General features: G+C 52.2%; 1 protein-coding gene across 1 annotated transcript; it reads right to left on the reverse strand.

The window, feature by feature from the left end:
• Positions 1-8,760: 8,760 nt before the first annotated feature.
• ABCF2 (ATP binding cassette subfamily F member 2) lies at positions 8,761-19,261 on the reverse strand. Its single transcript, XM_056483619.1, has 15 exons — positions 19,109-19,261; positions 18,727-18,894; positions 16,160-16,372; positions 15,060-15,242; positions 14,590-14,761; positions 14,344-14,439; positions 13,210-13,312; positions 13,037-13,132; positions 12,816-12,935; positions 12,153-12,242; positions 11,819-11,929; positions 11,502-11,564; positions 10,926-11,054; positions 9,918-10,121; positions 8,761-9,318 (listed from the first exon to the last, which is right to left on the reverse strand). Exons 2-15 carry the CDS (start codon positions 18,878-18,880, stop codon positions 9,181-9,183), a joined length of 1,872 nt encoding a protein of 623 aa, XP_056339594.1. The 5' UTR covers positions 18,881-18,894; positions 19,109-19,261; the 3' UTR covers positions 8,761-9,180.
• Positions 19,262-19,339: the final 78 nt, after the last annotated feature.

Genomic DNA, 19,339 nt, shown 5'->3' on the forward strand with positions numbered 1-19,339 from the left:
AGGCACAGGCCTGAATCACCCAGTATAAATAGCCTGGCTTGGCAATTCCTCATCACCACCTCCCCTTCTGCCAAGAGCTTATTTTCAGCTGCTAGGTGCAATCACCAGCACAGACTAGGCACAGCACAGGGGTGGCAGGCAGCCTGGAAACTCTCTCTTGGTGCTTGCTTTCTCTGCAAAGAGCAGTCCCACCAGAGAGGGGCAGAGCAGGGAGGCAGCGTGGCAGGGAGGTGGGTGGGTGAGGGGGAGCTTGGAAAGGCCTGGATCAGACTCAGTGCCAGAAGTCATAAAGGGCTAAGGACAGAGCTCTTCCCCACAGGGACCAAAAGACCCCCACAGGTACCACACACTGCTCTGGGATCAACCCCTTCCCTGGGGCAGCAAGGCTGGCTGCCCACAGGGCTGAGCAGGATACAGAAGGGCAGAGAGGTGAGCCTGAGCCCTGGGAAAAGCAGCTTGTACAACACACATTATCCTGTCACATTGGTCCCACACTGTGATCGAGTTCCTTGTGGTGTGGCTGGAGGTGCTGATCAAACAGGGAGCCAGACTTTGCTTGTGTTCCTTTTGGCAGCTGTTTCCAGAGAAAAGCAAACAGTTATATAAGAACCTTGAAGTGAAGAGGGTCCATGAACCAGTCCCAGGACTGGGATCATGTCAGACATTCCCAGAGCACTGCAGAGATGCTCTGTGCCAGTGAGCACCTGCAGCATCCCACTGGGGTTGGACTGGGAGCACATTGTTCTCCTGAAGGATGCAGTGGCTGCATCTCCAGTTCCACTCTGGAATCCACATCCAAGCTTCACAGAGTCTCCTCCAGCCAGGTGAGGGGCTCAGAGCAATAGCCCTGGCTTGGGGAACTTTGAGTACAGGAAGTCTGGGCTCCTTAAGAGATGAGGAAAAGGAGAATCTAAGAACTCTTAGTTCCTTTCCAACCTGTCTTTACAGCTCGTGCTGTTCCTACCATTGGAACCAATGTCATCATTCTGTCCCAGCTGTGGGCTTGGGAGCAGAATCCCAAACCAACCCCTCCCACTCAGCACTATTTGTGTGCCCAAGACGATCCAGGAAAGGCCCCTGGGAGCAGCACCCTGACTACAGGTTTACCTGTGGGTAAACTACAGTTTACCCACCCCATAACCCTGCATGATGGCTGAGGGCAGGCAGGGTCTTCATACTCAGCATTTCCCAGACCTGGGTCTGCACACTCCTGACTGCACCAGCTACCCTCGACATTTTCTCCCATTCTCATGGCTAAAAACAACAACAAAAAAAATCCCTCGAGCTGCTTCAAGCAAACCAACCAAATCAAAACTACAAACAAAAAAAACCACTAAGAAAATTAAAAAAATAAAAATACCCCAAACCCACAAAGGACAAGCAGCCACATCCAGCATCTCCAAGCCCAGCACCCACAGGTGTCAAGTAGGAAAGTCCACAGAGACACAGAGGGCACTGGGAGCCCTCAGATGCAGGCAGAGAAGAGGCTGTCAGCGTGATCTGTTTCCTATCCAGGAGAGCAGCCAGCTGGGTCACAGAGCAAGAGACAGAAATGTCAGAGTCCAACATGTCCTTAAGTACACCTGGGGCTTTTGTCCTCACCCCACTGGTGTTTGGTCACAAGTAGCCCTGAGGAAAACCACAGCTGGGACCCTGGCTGGGAGGGCCTGAACATGATCAGGAAGAAGAGGATAAGGACTGAATACTGCCTTGTCCTCCCACAGAGGATTTCTACCTTGCATGGCTTGAGGGGACAGCAGAGGGTGCCCACACAGCAGTCAGAGAGGAACAGAAACAGAAAGAGCAGCAAGGCCACTCTCCCAGCCAGCCAAAAACCAGCATCCACAGAAGCACTGCTGAGACTGCTGCTGCTCCATCGGCTCCCTCACACCTGGTCCCTCCAGCTCCTGCATCTCCCAGGGACATCCAGGAGCACAGGCTTGTCCTCAGCTCCAGAGCCAGCCTAGGACAGCTGAGAACTCCAACAGTGCCCAGAGCACAGCAGCTGAAAGCCCTGGGACTTCATGTTGGGGAACCTGCAGTGCCACAAGTCCAAGGGCTGGCGAGAAAGTGAGCACAGGTGAAGGCCAGGACACCTGAAGAGCAATTCCATCACCTGGGCTGCCCCACACAGCTCTATTCCCACTGGCACACCCACTGCCAGGGCCTGTGCCTTGTCTGTCACCCCAGAGGACACCATGTCTGTCTTGCCAAATAATGCCTCCAAGGGCCAAGCCATGGTGGGGAGATGCATTGAGAGCCCCAGGAGGAGGTGTGGGGAGGGAGCAGCACGCGTGGAAACGAGCCTGTAACGAGTTTGTAATATGCATGTGTGGCACGGCCTGCGCAGCGTCATCACAATGGCACAGGCACTTTCCCGCCTCATTGCCTCCCAAATGGATTTTAAATATCATTCCGAGGACACAATTATTTAAAACGCTGAACTAAACACTCACTAATGGGAAAACGGCGTGTGGCCTGCAGCAGCCATTCCTCATGGGGCCACTCTGCCCGTGTCATCCTCCTCTCCAGCCCCACACCCTGCTTGGGGCACATGGAAACATCCTCCTCCTCCTCCTCCTCTCCTTGCAGGCAAACAGGGCGCCGTGGCACCTGTGCTGGGCCCAGGGTGATGCACACTGCCCGTGTGGGAACCTTCTGTCCCCATGCCAGTGACCTCCAGGCACGGGGCACTGCCAGTCAGCCCCAGGGCTCCACGCCACGAGCACCTCACCAGGCAGCAGGTCTTTCTGTCTCTGCCCAGTTTGGCACCAGGGCTACACAGGGAGAGGACAAGCATGAGGACAAGGATGCCTCCGGACCCCCTTCACATGGCCCTAGCAGTTATGGCTACAACCTAAGACTTACTTTTTCACTTGGTCTGAATACCTCCCACACCCCAAGCACAATCCTGAGCTGGGGAGATGAAGAAAGTGGCATTATTGTTGGTTACATCCAAGAATCCAGAGCAAACAGAGCATGAAAAGAGAGAAAAACCAAAGGAAACAAACTATTTGTAACAACCCTTGCTGGGGAGAAGAGAGCTCCAAGGATGCTGTGGGTGCCCCATTACAGCACTGGCAGGGACAGGGATGGCAGAGCCTCAGACAACAGTGCATCTGCTGATGGGGAAGTGCCTGCCTGACCTCTGATCATCACCCCTCTCCTTTCCTCCATGCAGGGATTCTAAGGCCACCGCGAGCTGCCAGCTCAGGGACAGCAGCCAGCCTGAGAGCAACAGAAGGGAAGGGACACAGAGCAGCACCATCCCCACACACTGGCAGGGGGGCACAGAGAGGATGAGAGCCCGTTGCTGGAACCCCAGCTGTACTTGAGAGGTTCATACTTTAACAGCTTTGGCATCACCAGGGCCATCCATCAGCAGCTCATTTCCCTCCGTGTGCTGAACTGGCCCTGCTCTGCTATTTGGAACGGTGTCTAATGAGGCACCGGAGCAGCCACCTGGCAGCACGAGGGATGCACACAGGTCTGCACACTGCTGCCCCAAAACCTCCCTGCCCCCAAAACACCTCAGGGGAGCTCTGCCTGCTGCTCCTCCTCTGTGTGAGAGAGAGCACACGCTCTCAAGCCACTGCTCTTACAGAAAGGAAAACAGGACACACGCACTGGTGATGTTTTCAGGAATGCTCATTCAGCACTAAAGTGGTCTTTTCGAGAGGTTAAAAAAGGACCAAAAAATTTAATTGTTTCTAGCTCACAGACATGCACAGCTTAGTCAGAATATGGACGTGGGGCCAGGGACATGCACCATGACAGTGATGCAGTGTTGCAGCACTAAAAAGTTGCTGTGAGACTCGTCAAGACACAGGCACACCCAGACAAAGGCAGGCTCGCATGGAGCAAGGCAGCCCCAAGACACTTTGGAAGAGAACCTGCACAGGCTACAAGTTTCACTTTTAGTGTCACCTGAGCACTTCTGAGTTTTTCTCACAGTGACCAGTGCGCTGTGAATCCCCAGCAGGTGGCACAGCCTAAAAGCATCTTCTCCCAGATCTCACTGGAGCCACAATCCCAGTGTGAAGGCAGCTGAGCTGATCATGGTCCTCACAAAGCTCATCAGCTAAACACAGGGTGCACCTCGGGAAAAGACAACCGTGTGTGACATCCTGAGCCGGAGCCCCGGGCAGCTTCAGCGGGACTTTGGATCCTGCACCGCCAGAGATGAGCCCAGCCCCAGAGGGGAAATGGGAGAGGGACAGCTGGGCTGGTCCGTGTGGAACCCCCTCAGCCCAAGAGCAGCCTCCTCCTCCTGCCCCTCAGCCTCAGAGCTCCTGCACTGCCGGCCGCATCTCCAGGACATGCGGGGATGGAGTAAGAGGAACGTGAGGCCGAGCTCCAACTCTGTCCTTTGAGCCTTGGGAGGGGGGAAAAGGGGAGAGCGACATGAAGCAGGATGCAAAAGTGGAGAATCGAGCACCATTGAAGGCTTGGTCCGCTGGGGCTCCCCCGACATCTCCCGGAGACCGTCGGTCACTTCCCCATCACTTGCCCATCACTTGCCCATCACTTCCCCGTCACTTTCCCATCACTTCCCCATCACTTCCCCATCACTTCCCCATTGCTTCCCCATCACTTCCCCATCACTTCCCCGTCACTTTCCCATCACTTCCCCATCACTTCCCCATTGCTTCCCCATCACTTCCCCATCACTTCCCCGTCACTTCCCCATTGCTTCCCCATCACTTCCCCGTCACTTCCCCATCACTTCCCCGTCACTTCCCTGTCACTTTCCCATCACTTCCCCGTCACTTCCCCATCACTTCCCCGTCACTTCCCCATCACTTCCCCGTCACTTCCCCATCACTTCCCCGTCACTTCCCCGTCACTTTCCCATCACTTCCCCATCAGTTCCCCATCACTTCCCCATCACTTCCCCATCACTTCCCCATCACTTCCCCGTCATTTCCCCGTCTCTTCCCCGTCGCTTCCCCGTCACTTCCCCGTCATTTCCCCGTCTCTTCCCCGTCGCTTCCCCGTCGCTTCCCTGCAGCTCAGCAGCTCCGCACGGAGCCCGGCCCCAGGCAGCCGGGGCTCCCGGATCTGCGATCGGGCGGTCAGAGACTCCCATCTCCAGGGCAGGAGCAGAACTGCAGCTCAGGTGCTGCTCGGCACCCCGAGCCCGGAGCAGAACTGCAGCCCCGCTGCTGGCGAGGGCAGCGAGCCGCAATGGGCCGGCCAAAGTCAGGAATGCTCCTCCACCGCCTCCGCAAAGATAAAGGGCTCTAAGTTAAAGCTTTGAACTGCTTCCAGCAACGAACAGAAAATGCTCTGTTTTAGAAAACGAGGCACCCTCTCTGAAGGCCATTAAAAGAGCTTGTAGGTGATACATCAGGCAACAGAGTAGTAAACTTTTGATGCATCAGGGAAACTTCGCCAGATACTAACAAGCAGCCAAGTGAAATTGAAGCAGGCAAAGATGATCTCTGCACAGTGCTGTGAGGTCTCCACTTTCAACGCCGTCTGTAACAAAGTACCTAACTTGCCGCAGCGACTGCAAAATCTACAAAATGTCGAAGTCTTTGCTGTCCTTAACTGTCCTGGCTGCTGCTAGGAGGCTTTTCATGCCCCGCTCTGCTGGCCTGGCTGCCATGGCTCTGCTCCCTCCCTGGCTTGACCAGAGAAGAACCACCACACCCTACACAGATCTCCCCTCTTGCACTCTACAGGCCAGCTCTGGACCCATGGCGCTGGTCACCCCTTTCCTGTGCTTTTCATAATTATTCTTGGCATTTTCCTTCTTTTCTATTTTCTTTGCTTTTCTCCTTCATGAAAAAAAAAAAAAAAAAAAAAAAAAAAAAAGGTTGAATTATCACTTTTCATTCCAACATCTAACATCATTTATGTTTTAATCTCACTTTCAATCTCCTGCTCAGGTACACACACCACACTGGCACATCCTGAGGAAATCACACATTCCAAAGAGTGAGCTTGGGAGACCTATTCATCAGTCAGCAATTCTGCTACTGCTTGTGCAGCCCACAGTGTTTCACTGCATTGTTTTATTCCCAGCCTGTCCTCATGGGGAGGCACCTGATCACCATCCCCTCGTGCAAATAACTGTGGCAAGCGAGGTCCTTGCTCCCAGAAACTGGAACATTAGTGATGAGGCAGTCCAGGCTGGAACGGTCACGTCAGTGCCTTTGTGAAGGAGAATGGACTTGTGAAGATACACGGTGCTGGGATCCTCTCAAAACAGGAGCGACTACCATTGGGAGTGAGGAGCAGGAGACATCACCACTTGTGTTTTTAAGGGGCCTGCATTGTCAAGGAGCAGTCCAGGGCTCTTCACGCCCAGGGACATTCCAGCAGGGACATTCCCTCCTTGCAGTGGGAGCTGAGCACCTCGGGTCACAGCACACAGGGAGGGCTCTTGTGTGAAGGAGCTGGGGGCTGTTGTGTCCCTCCCCAGCTGCCCCCTGTTCGTGATACACAGCATTACACAGTGATAAACACACAGCTGTCTAGGCTAAAAAAACCCATTTAGCTGGAAGGGAGCCCGCTGGTGGAGGAGCAGCAACTGGACACTCAGCATTAGGCGCAGGGAGCCTTTACACACCAAGGATGGAGGCTCACCCACTGAGCAGGACAGTCAGCTTGGAACTCTCAGCTTTGGGGAATTGCCATCTGCTTCCCTGGACTGTGCTGGAGGCAGCTGTGCCCTGGGCCCAGCTCATGCTGCTGGTGTTGTGGTGTATGGATCTACTGGCAGCACACACAAAAGGGAATCAATCCCACAAGCCTGCATCTGCCACTTCTGGCTGTGGCTGTGAGACAACCTCTCTTTTGGATAACAGGCAAGTGTGACTGTGCAGGCACCGGGTCACTTTACAGAAATGACCATCCTAGCAACTAAGGAGCAATTCTTGGAATTTATTGATAGTTTTGCTTTTCTGCAAAACCAGAAAATTCTCAGCTGAAACAGCCTGAAGTGGCACTGCCCCAGCCTGTGGCTGCATCTGAGATCAGTGCTCCAGAACATCTGTTGGCCGCAGCTGCTTCAGCACGGCCCAACAAACTGTCACCACAGAACAAGTCGAGGTTAAATCAAGGCTGATAAAGCACATTTACAGACTCCACTTAACAAGTCTTGGCCTACTGTGACCCCTAGTGCAGCTACAGCTGCTTTTGCTTTAAACATGTATCTGTGATCCTTGTCTATAGTCAGAGACCTGTCAGCATTGAGAAGTTCCTCTCTCTGCAGCAGCAGATGAGTAACAGTGCTCTCCTTGCTTCCACAGCCACAGCAACGCTCCAGCTACTGCCCGTCATGCTGGCTGTCAGCCCAGGGTCCCCAGGCCGTTCTCGGGACTTACCACTTCCAAAGAACTCAGTGAAAGATTGTATCCTGTGTTTATTATCACACAACTGAAATGCAGCGAAACGAATTGTTGCCAAATCTTTGGTAAGGAAGAGCACGGGACAAACAGCTCTGACTTCAGTCAGGACTCTTTGACCTCACCATTCTCAGAGCTACTTCACAACCTTTTCCACCTCACCAACACTTCCTACAACCTAGAGAGCAGAACAAAGGGATGGACATAAACAGATGTGCAATTCTAATTAACTTGCAACATATCAATCTTTTGAGTAATCACTTCCCTGGCAGTTTTCATTCCCTTGCTCTACCTGATAACTTCCAAGTCCTCCACTGTGAGATATTCATCCAAGTCACATTTACTGCCATCTAGACCTTCCTGCAGAACTTGGAAGCACTTATACTAATTTGCATTATTTTCCCAGAATACATATTATTTTTCTCCTCTCAGATCATTGCTTGAACTGGTGAAAAACCTGAAGATCCTATTTTATCTACTGGCAGCAGCTTGCATTGTGACATTTGTCCTATGGATGACACTCAGTGCTTCCACAACAGCAGTCACAACTTGGATGGGCCCTTTGAGAAAAAAAAGTAAGGAAACAAAAAGCCAAAGCCAGTCAGTTGGCACCAAAGATTGCACTGCATGGGAGCACAACTCCTTTGTTTGTCCTGTCCTTCCATTCACCCAGCCACGTGTGTGCTGGATGGGCTGCTGGGCTACATGAACCTTTCCTGTGACCAGTGCTGCCACTCTTGTGTCAGAGGTAATTAAAAGTCATGATCAAAAAAAGCTAATAGGGTCAGTTTGCTACTTTTCTCTTTAGTACCTTTTGTTTTAATAATAAATTTAAAATGTGTTTTATTCAAGCTTCTGTGGCTCAGGGTGAGGTTTGAACACCAACTTTTCCAAAAATCTGTAATTGAGAACAAAAATAAAAGTAAAGTTCAGTTGACTAGTCTTTAGTTAAACCTGCAAGAACAGGGAACTAATTCAAAGTCCAAAATTGCTACACTATTGAATCTCATTATTAGAAAATTCAAGGTGAAGCAAAATGCCAACCCACTGAGCCACTGTTTTGGTGAGAACACGTTCCATATATTCCCATTCTAACACAGATCTTCAGAACACTTTCAAGTTGTGTCTGTCACTGTCCACAACAGAAGCATCTGTGGCTTGTTCTAAGACTCATGAGGTGCAGTGTTCAGCCTGGCTGAGCACAGGTGCCCCAGGCGGGAGGACCCTGCTCACTGCCTCCACAGCTCACTACTCCCCACTTCACCTCTCCCAGGTTCTGGCCACTGCTTTGGTTGTACTGAGGAACTGAACATTTAGCAGGGAGGTCACATCTCACTCAAAACTCAGCACTTGCTGACTCATCCCAACACACCCCAACTACCGTGGCTCACAAAACAAGACAAGATTGTTTTTCTCTCTTTATTGACTCATGGATTCTCGGGCAGATCTGTTAATTACACTGTTAAATAATAGTTAAAAACAAACCAAGGCCAGAGGAGTTTGAAGTATCTAAACTGAAGCAGAAATTGGGAAGGAAAAGGCAGGAGAAGCTGGGCTGGGGTCTCCACTTGTGTATCACTGCAGCTTGGACACCCCGACAGCCACTGCTGTGACCCCAAGCAAGATTCCAAGGCCTGGCTCAGATGGGACACGTCTAAATAAGGAAACAGCTGCCCAAACGCAGCCAGATCAGGAGAGAACAGCTCTGTCCAGACAAAGAGGTGCAAGGCAAGTGGAGGGGAAGCAGCATTGCAGCAATCCTAGAACACAGGGCAGGAGCAGCAGTGTGCCCTGCCGGGCAGGCGAGTCAGGACTCGGCCTGGGCTCACACATTGTGGGTCCGTCTGGGGAGCTGCGGGTCCTCGTCCACCAGCTTCGACTTGAGATGCTCCTTGTAGGCAAGAATGTCCCCCTGCCACTTGGTGATGGTCTGCTTCTCACAGACCCAGATCTCCTGTGCGACCTGAGAGCAACACACCAGGAGGAACAGGAGAGAGGTTTGCAGCACAAAACTGTGTCATCTTACCAAAACTCTGAAGTTAACTAATAACTACTCTCAGGAGTCTGGCAAAAAAGGTTCAATAACTTTCACACTTAGACTACCAAAGAAAAGTATCTACAGAGAAACAGCTTCCCTGGTGTTTTCTGCATAATTTAGACAAGATTTTAGAAATTAAAATTCTAGGCCCCTCTCTATTTTTCATTTTGTTCAAACATTAAGATGAAAAGCCTTTCTTGCTAAATTGGTAATTGAAACAAAAGTAGATCTTGACCTGAACTACTTGGATCTATCACAGTGAAAAATAAAATCATACCTGAACTTGCAGCCAAAGCTATAGTTGATAGATCAGCACTTGACATTTGTGGTGGCTTTTATTTTAAGTACTTGATGTTATCCTGGGCTAGCTTAGTAATTATTTAACATGAACACAGAGAATCATGATTTTTTTTTTCACTCACCCATCTTTTTGGGATGTGTAAAAGTGAGTCAGTTGAGAACACTTTGTTTTAATTACTAAAATGTTAGAAAGGTGCTTTGACAAAACTCACAACTGTCCTTACCTGTTGGATGAGTCTGAAGTCATGGCTGACAAGCATCATTCCTCCTTCAAACTCATTGATAGCATCTGCCAGTGCATCTATGGTTTCTATGTCCAGGTGGTTGGTGGGCTCGTCCAGGAAGAGCATGTGAGGGTTCTGCCAGGCCAGCCAGGCAAAGCATACACGGCACTTCTGCCCATCAGAGAGGTTCCTGATGGGGCTCACCTGCCAACACACACATGGCTTGTAGCTCTGCAGTGACCCCACAGCCTGCCACCCCCACCCACACTACTGGGGTCTCACTGTGGGCTCCACGACACGACAAATGTTCAGTCAGCCTGAACCTACACTAACCTTCTCCCAGCAGGTAGGAAGGGAATTCCAGGGGCTTCTGAAGGACTGTACACAGCAAAGCCCAGCTTGTGCCAAAGGTGTTTAAGGACAGTTAACCAGTCTGACTGATATTCACTGACACAACAATCAAACTAAACTTCTGCAGTGACAAATGGGCAAAACCAAGGTAAAAATCAATGCTGAACTGCAGCCATGTGGACAACTGCCACACACAGGACGTGTCATGAACAGGAGCATGTCATGCCTGGACTTAGAGCACCATAGGTGAGCCCACTCTCTTGTCTGAACCAAGTGGACCCTACAAACAGCTGAGAACCTTCTAGCACTTTTGCCTAGTATTCATCTCAGAAATAACAGAGAAGCCAGACAGTTCAAATTATAATTAAAACATGCTCAGGTCTAGCACCATACCAGAACTTGCTTTCCTTTCACCCAGAGTCTGAAGGGTTCACCCCTTCCAATCCAAACAGTACTGTGATCCAAACAAAGTTCCCATGAGCCATGAGTTATTTTTTTCCTCCAATTTCAAAGGCAGAGATGGAAAAAGCATTTTGATGCTGTGGTGTGCCATGCTGCATACTGTATCACACTGTCAAGTATCAGTAGAGTAACAGAAAACAAAGAACCTCTACTCCCCTAATAAATAAAAAGCAAACCTCAACAGCTCAGACTCACCTGCTGCTTCCCCGTCAGACCATATCTGCCAATGATTTTCCTCATCTCCTCTTTCTCCTTGATCTCTGGGTAGCATTTCAGCATGTACTCCAGAGGTGAGAGGTCTAAGTCCAACTGCTCTTGCAAGTGCTGACAGAGAAGAAAAGTCAGCTTCAGGCTGTGCAGGCCAACCACTTCATGGCCCTAAGCACTACCCCCTTTGCACGCCTCTGGTACCAGATGGGCAGCAGAACACAGGAGCCAGTAACCCCACCCACAGGACAGCCTCTGTGCCAAACTATTAGGGAGTAATTTCCATTTCAGGAACAGGAGTGCTGCTTTGGAATAGGAGGCTTGCCCACCACCCAACACAAGGCAAGCTGTGCCACGGCAGGTGGGAGACTGAACAGGAAGGACCACAGCTCGCCTCTATGCGGGTAAGAACCTGAGCTGAGACCATTCCCTGGAACAGTTCCTTCCCCCGACTCCAGACAAAGAAAGGCAGCAGTGGGAGAGGCCTTAGAGGGGCAAGGCTCCTCATTCCTGACAGATTTCTCCTCAGCATTCCCTGTCCCTGGAGGCTGCTGTAGGGAGTACCTGGTGGTATCTACCAATCTTCACATGTGAGTGCTTGCGAATCATCCCATCTGTGGGCAGCAGCTAGAAGGGAAAAATAAAACAATTTCACCAGGAAATCTCTCCTCTTGCAGTATGCCAGAAATACAGAATCCAGCCATCTCCAGTCTGGCAGAGGGGAGGCAGTCTGAACAGGTAATATGAAAGGAAAAGCCCTATGTTTCAACAAGACCATAGGACTTCTAAGGCCTGGACCAGGGTGTTCTGGCAAACGTGCCCTTTGTTGAAGACTACCCCAGAAGTACAGGCCCAGAGCAAGGTAGATATGCGGAACAAACCTCTCCTGTGAGCAGCTTCAGCAGTGTTGACTTTCCAGCTCCATTGGGTCCAACAAGAGCTACACGAGTATCCAGGTCAATCCCAAACTCCAGGTTATTATAGATCCATGGCTGCAAACCACAAAAGCCATGAAACACTGCCCCTTTTCAGTACTCTCCAGAACTTCCCTGCTGCACCTGTAATGCTCTGTCTGCAGCAGGCCCAGCATCAGCACTGCCAAGAACTTTGCTCCATCATACGCTGCAGCCCCCTTAGGAAGCTCAGCCAAAAGTCTCCCACTCCCAAACAAGGCAGGAATACAAGTGATCTCTGTACACATACTCCCATACTCACCCCATCCTTGGTGTATCTGAAGCTGACATTCTGCACCATGATGACAGGAGGGGGAATTTTCCCACAGGGTGGAAAGTAGAATGATAAAGTCTGTTAACACAGAACACCCACCTGTGAGACACCCTGAAACACAGGACAGCCCAATCATTCCACTACAACCACGCCGTACTACCAACATCAGCTGTAGACCAAGGCACCAGAATGTGACTTTTTATAAGCCACTCTTGCAACTCACTCAGATGTATTCTGATGAGCTGCTTGCAAGCTCATATGCTGGCTAACAAATCCCAATTTTTTTCCCTTTGAACCAAATGTTTGTACTTTTTACACAAATTTGTACTCTTTACACAAGTAAAAGCTGCACTGAGCATCCTCTCCCATCTCCTATGAGCCTTAGGCACTCCTTTCTGATTTCTGTACCTGAAAAATAGCCTTATTGATATGACAACTCCACTTCCCTCCCCTAGGAAACTCCTCCTCCTCCTCTTCTCATTGTTCAGCATTACTCCATGCTGAGTACAGGGATCCTTGGCATCAGGAAGGGTATCTCGTTCTTGCTACCAGCTCTGTCAGCCATTCCTACTGTCTGCTGAAGACCCTTCTACTCCCGTAGTCCATGTTTCAAATACAGACCTCTAGATGCAATCCCATGTCTGATCCTACCTTATCATTCACAACTCTCTCTGTCAAGCCAGAAGCCATCATTTTTTGAAGGGTCTTCTCCTTGCTCTGAGCTTGCCTGGCCAGCTTTGCACTACCATGGCCAAATCGTGCAATGTAATTCTGGAAGAAAAGAGTTAGCCCAAAGCCAGGGTGATAAGGTTGGCAAGGGGCAGGGATGCCCACTGAAGGGCAGCAGGGTGCTCATGCAGCTGGGCAGGTACCTTCATATGAGCGATCTGATCTTGCTCCCAGTGGAATCGCTTCATTTGATTTTCTTCTAGTTCTAAGCGAGTCTTTACATACTGATCATAATTTCCCTGAAAGAGAGCATGGAACATGAGGCGTGCAGAGAGCAGCCCCTGCTCCTGCCGGTTCCACGGGGCTGCCTACTCACTGTGTAGTACTTCAGTTTGCGGTTGTGCATGTGGATGATGTTGGTGCAGACGCCATTCAGGAAGTCCTGGGAGTGGGAGATCAGCACAAGGATCCGCTTGAACCTGTGGCACCACGGAAGTTATTAGAAACGAACTTAGGAAAAGAAATCCTGTTTGTTGGCCCTGATGGTGACAAAGGCTTCACTTGAGAGCTCTGGGAAATCTGCAGTAAAGCAGCTACCATCAGCTGCAGTGAGTAAACCCTGCCAACAGTCTTCACTGTAGTAAAGCACCCTGCACCATTACATAGTCTTTGCCTGTTATCACAAAAAACCCAGAGCTGGCTGTCTATGTGGCAGCTGACTCCACTGGCATCACATTTCTAAGAAGTTTCCACTTTTGCTGCTTACTTTCCCCTCAGTACAGACTCCCATCCATAATGCACACTGCATCTGGCTCTGCTCCAAATCTGGACAACGAGTGGTTAAGCCTCCCAAAAAGAGGTTCAAAGTTTTTTTCTAAAGCACCTCACTTCTGAAGCAAGGATGCAAAAGGTTCAGTTGACAGAGGTGATGGATAAACCTGTGCAAAGGCAAAGCCTTCTCACAACACAGTTCTTTTAATGCACATCCCATAATCTGAGCTTCCTAACTGTTTCTAAGCTTTCTGCCTTACACCCTAACATTTTACCTTTGTTACAAAAACCAATCACTGCACACACTAGCAAAAGATGAAACCAACACACTCAGATGCTACAGTTTGTGAAAATAGAGAAATGGCGGGCAGGAAGATGAGCTGAGAGCCAGGTCTGGAAAGCTCACGCTACTGGTACAGCACACAATGCTGGTACACAGGATCCAAGGCCTGCTCCTGGCTTTCAAGGAAGCACCTTTAACCTGGGAGTACAAATCAGAATTTATCATTTCTTCAGTGGCAGCGAGACAGGGAAATGAATTGAATTCTTTGCCCTTGCATCAAAGAATCTAACATAGCAGCAAGCAGGTGTCACTGGTACTGCAACACACTTATGCACCCACAAGAACTATACAGTTACTCCTGCAGAACTTGCTTACGTGCTGACAAGATGTTCATGCTCACATGCTGACAAGGAGAAAAGCACAACCCACAGAGGCAGCAAACTCCTCCATGCTTACGTTTTCAACTCTTCCTCCAACCACACACAGGCATCCAGGTCAAGGTGGTTTGTGGGTTCATCGAGCAGCAGCATGAAAGGCCGAATGAAGAGCGCTCTGCAAGGACAGGGGAGATGACAGCATAGGGTAAGTGCAGGTAACCCAAAGCCTCTCAACTCTGCTCTGAGTTCTTAGACCTGTCTGTGGCTCTGCAGTCATGAGCAGGCACGCATTCTCATGGGAGGCAGGTGGCACTATTCCACTCACCTGGCAAGAGCCACCCTCATTCTCCAGCCACCACTAAAGTCCTTCAGCTTCTTCCTCTGCATGGCTGGTGTGAACCCCAAGCCATGAAGGATACGTGAGGCCCGTGCTTCTGCCTTATCAGCATCCAGCTCCTCCAGGCGTTCATATAACTCCAAGAGTTTCTCACATTCCGCTGAAAGAGAGCCTGCTGGTCAGCACCTCTGCCTACAAAGGGCTCTCAGCTGCACAGCTGGGAAACCTCACAGTCCCTCTGCTTTACCCCTATCTAGCCCTCTCCATATCCGAGCCCGACACATTTCAGATGCCGCATGAAATAATTCATCCAAAGAAGTGCAATCCATCCCCATTAATACAGGGCAGTTGGGGGAAACAGGTGCCACAACATGTGAAAACTTCCCCAAGGAACCCAAATTTTCTTTGGTAGGGAAGGAAATGGAGGAAGCATCCCCTGGGACTCTGAGAAGCTGTACCGTCTTCATGAGCTAAACGTTCCGCTTCTCGCTCCAGCATGGCCCTCTCGGTGTCCACCTCCATCACACACTGCAGAGGGGTCTTGTCACTGGGAGGCATCTCTCGGGTCAGGTGATAGATGTCAATGTGCTCTGGGATGGGCACTTCTCGCTTCCCAATAGCTGACAAAAGCATGGACTTCCCTGTGTGCAGATAATCACAATTAATTGCTGGACTCGGTGAGATATATCGCCACAGTGAAACAGATGAGATTCACTCACATCCCAGTGTGACTCCTTCCCTTTCCAACCTCAGAAAATCCTGGGGAATTTTTTTCCCAAGAAGCCAGAAGAACTGGAACCGCAGCAGAGCCCACTGCCTCACTAGGACAGGCCACCCTCCTAGCTAAGGCCTACCACCCCAAGGACAGGACTAAGAAATTAAAAAGCTTTTTGGAAACCACTGCACTTCAGCCCTTGCCCGGATTTGAGGAATTTTCTCTCTGTTGTACTTTCTGCTTTCTAACCAGGTCTGACAGCTGGTATCAGGATCCCAGATTCCGAAGACACTAACATAGAGAAAAGTAATGCACTCCTCCCTAAACAAGCCGGGTTTTCCTGAAACTTAAACTAAATGGTCACTTTTACCAGCACCTCTCCAATCACACCCATATTGTGCATCTCTCAGTGCAGCAACACTTTCTCCAAGGACTGCACAATTGTTTTCCTAGTCAGGCCAAACCACACATCTACTCCTCTGTACAGTACAAGTTCTTTGACCAACATCATCAGCATTGGGTTTACTGGCTCTACTAAGATAATGAGGCAAACAAGAATTGGGTAGATTAACAAATCTTAGACATCTCACCCAATTCTCCACAGAAAAAAGATCAAAAGCACAGCTGCAATCTAGAATGCAATCTCAGACGTCTATCAGCAATCTTGGCATTCCCCTTCCTGGGTGGAGATAGGGAAGAACAGAAACTGCTGTGTCCCTGCCACGTCCGTCTAACAGTCCTCCTCCTCGTTCCCAGCACCTCCCACCTGCACCTGCCCAGCTCCTCAGCAGCATGACACCTTTACTGAGCTCCAGGGAGCCATGCTGCTTCCCCTCAGCTTACCAATCCCATTGAGTCCAATCAGGCCATAGCGTCTCCCAGAGTTCAGCTCCAGTTTGGTGTCACTCAGCAGCTCCTGGCCATGAAAGGTCAGTGAGAGGTTGATGATATGCACATCAGTGCTGTTGGGGTGGGAGGCCAGCACTCCTGTCACAGCTCGGGCAGCAGCTTTCTTTAATTCAAAGTCCTCCAGCTCCTTTGTAAGAGCATCCACCTCTATATGTAGAGAAGACCAGAAGTTTTACTGGTTTACATACCTAAGGGAAGTCTTAAGCCCCTGTACCAAAAGGCCCAGGACCACAAAAACAACTTCTGTTTCTACAGAAGAGTTTAGGAGACCCAGATGCAATGACACTCAGCTTTTCAGTTTAGCAGGACAATATATATGGTCTACTAGGAACTTCCACCAGCTAAATATCTAAATATCATCTAAATAAAACAGAACCATCAGAACTAAGTGAGCAGCTAGAACAGCGAGCTGTTTTCTGAATGTGATGGGACTAACACCCCTGCAGGAACAACTAGACTTGGAACAGCGCATACGAAGTATTGCCTGCAAGCTTAAGAAAAGGCTTGGCCAGAAAACAAATTGACTAGAAAATAAAAGGGAAAGCTGAGAATAGAGAAGCAGCAGCAGCATTGAAACAGTCTCTACTAATTTTCTGAGAAGCTACGATGTCCATCTGCACATTTCCCTCTTCCTTTCCTCCTACAGTAAAAGCAAATCATAGAATCACAGAATCCTAAAACAGTTTGGGTTACATCTTCTAGAGCATTTAATTCCAAACCTGCTGCCATGAGCTAACCATTATAGCAGGTTGCTCCAAGCCCCATCCAGCCTCAGACACTTCTAGGAGTGGGGCAGCCACAGCTTCGGCTGCCTGTGCCAGACACTCACCACCATCCTTCCTGTCACGCTGACCTTCTGTCAGAGGCCAATTTCACTCCTCAGTGAGGGATGCTGCCCTTTGAAGCAGCCGGTGGCACTGAGGATCTTGGCAGGCAGACCAGATTGTGCCAGTGCAGAAGGACACCCTGGCTGTCAGCATGCAGCACTCTTGGCAAAATCACTGTTAATACCATGGCAAATGTGCCTTAGCCGAGGAACAAAAAACGTCACTGGCACTGACACAGGGCCCCTTTGGGCAATGCCATAGAGCAGTGACGACAAATAATTAAGCGGGTGAGCGAAAATGGGGAAGCGAGTGTTACCCCGATGCATAAATAGCTCAATAAGAAATATGCTGGTATCCACCCACATAGAACCACATGATCTAAGCCGGAAGGGACCCACTGGGACCATGGAGCCGAAGTCCCGACCCTGCACAGACACCCCAACCCTCGGCCCCGTGCCCGAGCCTTGTCCGAAGGCTCCGAGCTCCGCCTGGGCCGCGCCCGCGCCCGTTCCCTCAGGAGCGCGCCTGGTGCCGCCCCCGCGGGAAGCCCCGCCCGCCGCCCGGGCTGCACCAATAGGGAGGCGCTATGCAAACGAGGCCCGGCGGAGACCTGCGATTGGCCGGCTGGGGTTGGGCTGCCCCCGCGCGCGCGCCGGCGGCTCGGAGCGCACCGGGCCCCGAAGCCCCGGCCCGGCCTCAGCCCCGCGCCGGGCACCCCGGCCAGCAGCGGCCCCGGAGCCCCGGCCCGGCCTCAGCCCCGCGCCGGGCACCCCGGCCAGCAGCGGCCCCGGAGCCCCGGCCCGGCCTCAGCCCCGCGCCGGGCACCCCGGCCAGCAGCGGCCCCGGAGCCCCGGCCCGGCCTCAGCCCCGCGCCGGGCACCCCAGCCAGCAGCGGTCCCTGCGCCCCCGGCCCGGCCTCAGCCCCGCGCCGGGCACCCCGGCCAGCAGCGGCCCCGGAGCCCCCGGGGCTCCGTGCCACACACACACACTGCATCGGCACAGCGCGCCGCGGGCTGAGCTTGAAGAACCTTGCGGGTGAGGTAAAGGAAGGCCCAAAAAGAAACTCACTCTGTAAGCGTTACCTGCCCTATTTCCTTTAGGACCAACAGCTCCTTGTGGCAAAGCCTCTCTCTTTAACAGGTACAAACCCTCTTTTAGAGTCAGGCTCTTAGTTTCTGCAAACCAGGAATGTCTCAGAGAAACAGGTGAGCAGAGAGTCAGAGCAAATAGCAGTAAGAAGAGAATTAATTCAGACGCTTAAATGGTTTCTGCAGGAAGAAAGAAAACTCCAAACGAAACGAAAACCCAAGAAAGCCGAAAGAGATCTGGGCATCAAGAAGCAGAAGATGCGTCTGTCTGAGAGGGGGAAAACACCATCAGCCCCCTCCCCCTTCACACTGCCATGCGTCAAGCGAGGGCCACGGGCATCCTTGACACACACTGCCCATGCGGAGCCCCCAGCGCCCGCGGGTGCCCTGCTGCCTCAGGGCAGAGCGGTCCCGACAGCAGCTACCGCAGCCGCCCGCTTCCGCGCAGCCCATGCCCAAGGTGTTCCATCAGAACATCATGTCGCGCTTGGCCCAGCCGAGACACAACCGAGCGCACACGGTCCGGCCGGGAGCAGCTCCGGCCAGGCCCCCGCCCTGGGCAGACAGGGACCGGCCACCCTCTCACCTGGCAGCACTGTCCCGTTGGCCTCCGGGGGCCGGACTTCCTGCGGCTCCGTCCCGGCATCACCGTTCTCGTCCGGGACCCGGCGCGGCCGCTGCCGGGCCTTGGCCGCCTCCTTCTTCTTGGCCGCCTTCTTCTTGGCCAGGTCGGAGGGCATGGCGCGGGTGGGAGCTGCGCCAGAGGGGGCGACAGGCGCCGTTAGGCCGCGCCGCTCCGGCCCGGCCCGGGTCGCCCCGCCTCTGTTCCCCGCCCCGGCCCTGAGCACACGGCGCCGCCGGCTCCTGCCGAGGCGTTCCCACCCGCCTGCTGGGCTGCCCGCGCCGCGCCGCCCACCCCGGCCCTGCCCCGCTGCTCCCCGCTCTCGGCTCCCCAGGCCCGCCCGCACCGGCCGCTGGCGCTTTCCTTCTGTCGCAACAGCCCCGCCGCGACCGCGTGCGCGCGCCCCGCCCCCTCGGCGCCCCGGCCAATGGCAGCTCGGATCGTCACCGGCGCCGGGCGGCGCGCGGCCCTGGGAGCGCGGTCCGCACGGCCGCCGCGCCTCCCGGCATGCCCCGCGCCGGCCCGGCCCCGCCCCCTCAGGTAGCATAGAGGCGCCGGTGGCGCCGGCTAGAGCGGC

Source organism: Oenanthe melanoleuca, chromosome 2 (genome assembly GCF_029582105.1).
Source record: "Oenanthe melanoleuca isolate GR-GAL-2019-014 chromosome 2, OMel1.0, whole genome shotgun sequence".
Classification (NCBI taxonomy): Eukaryota; Metazoa; Chordata; class Aves; order Passeriformes; family Muscicapidae; genus Oenanthe; species Oenanthe melanoleuca.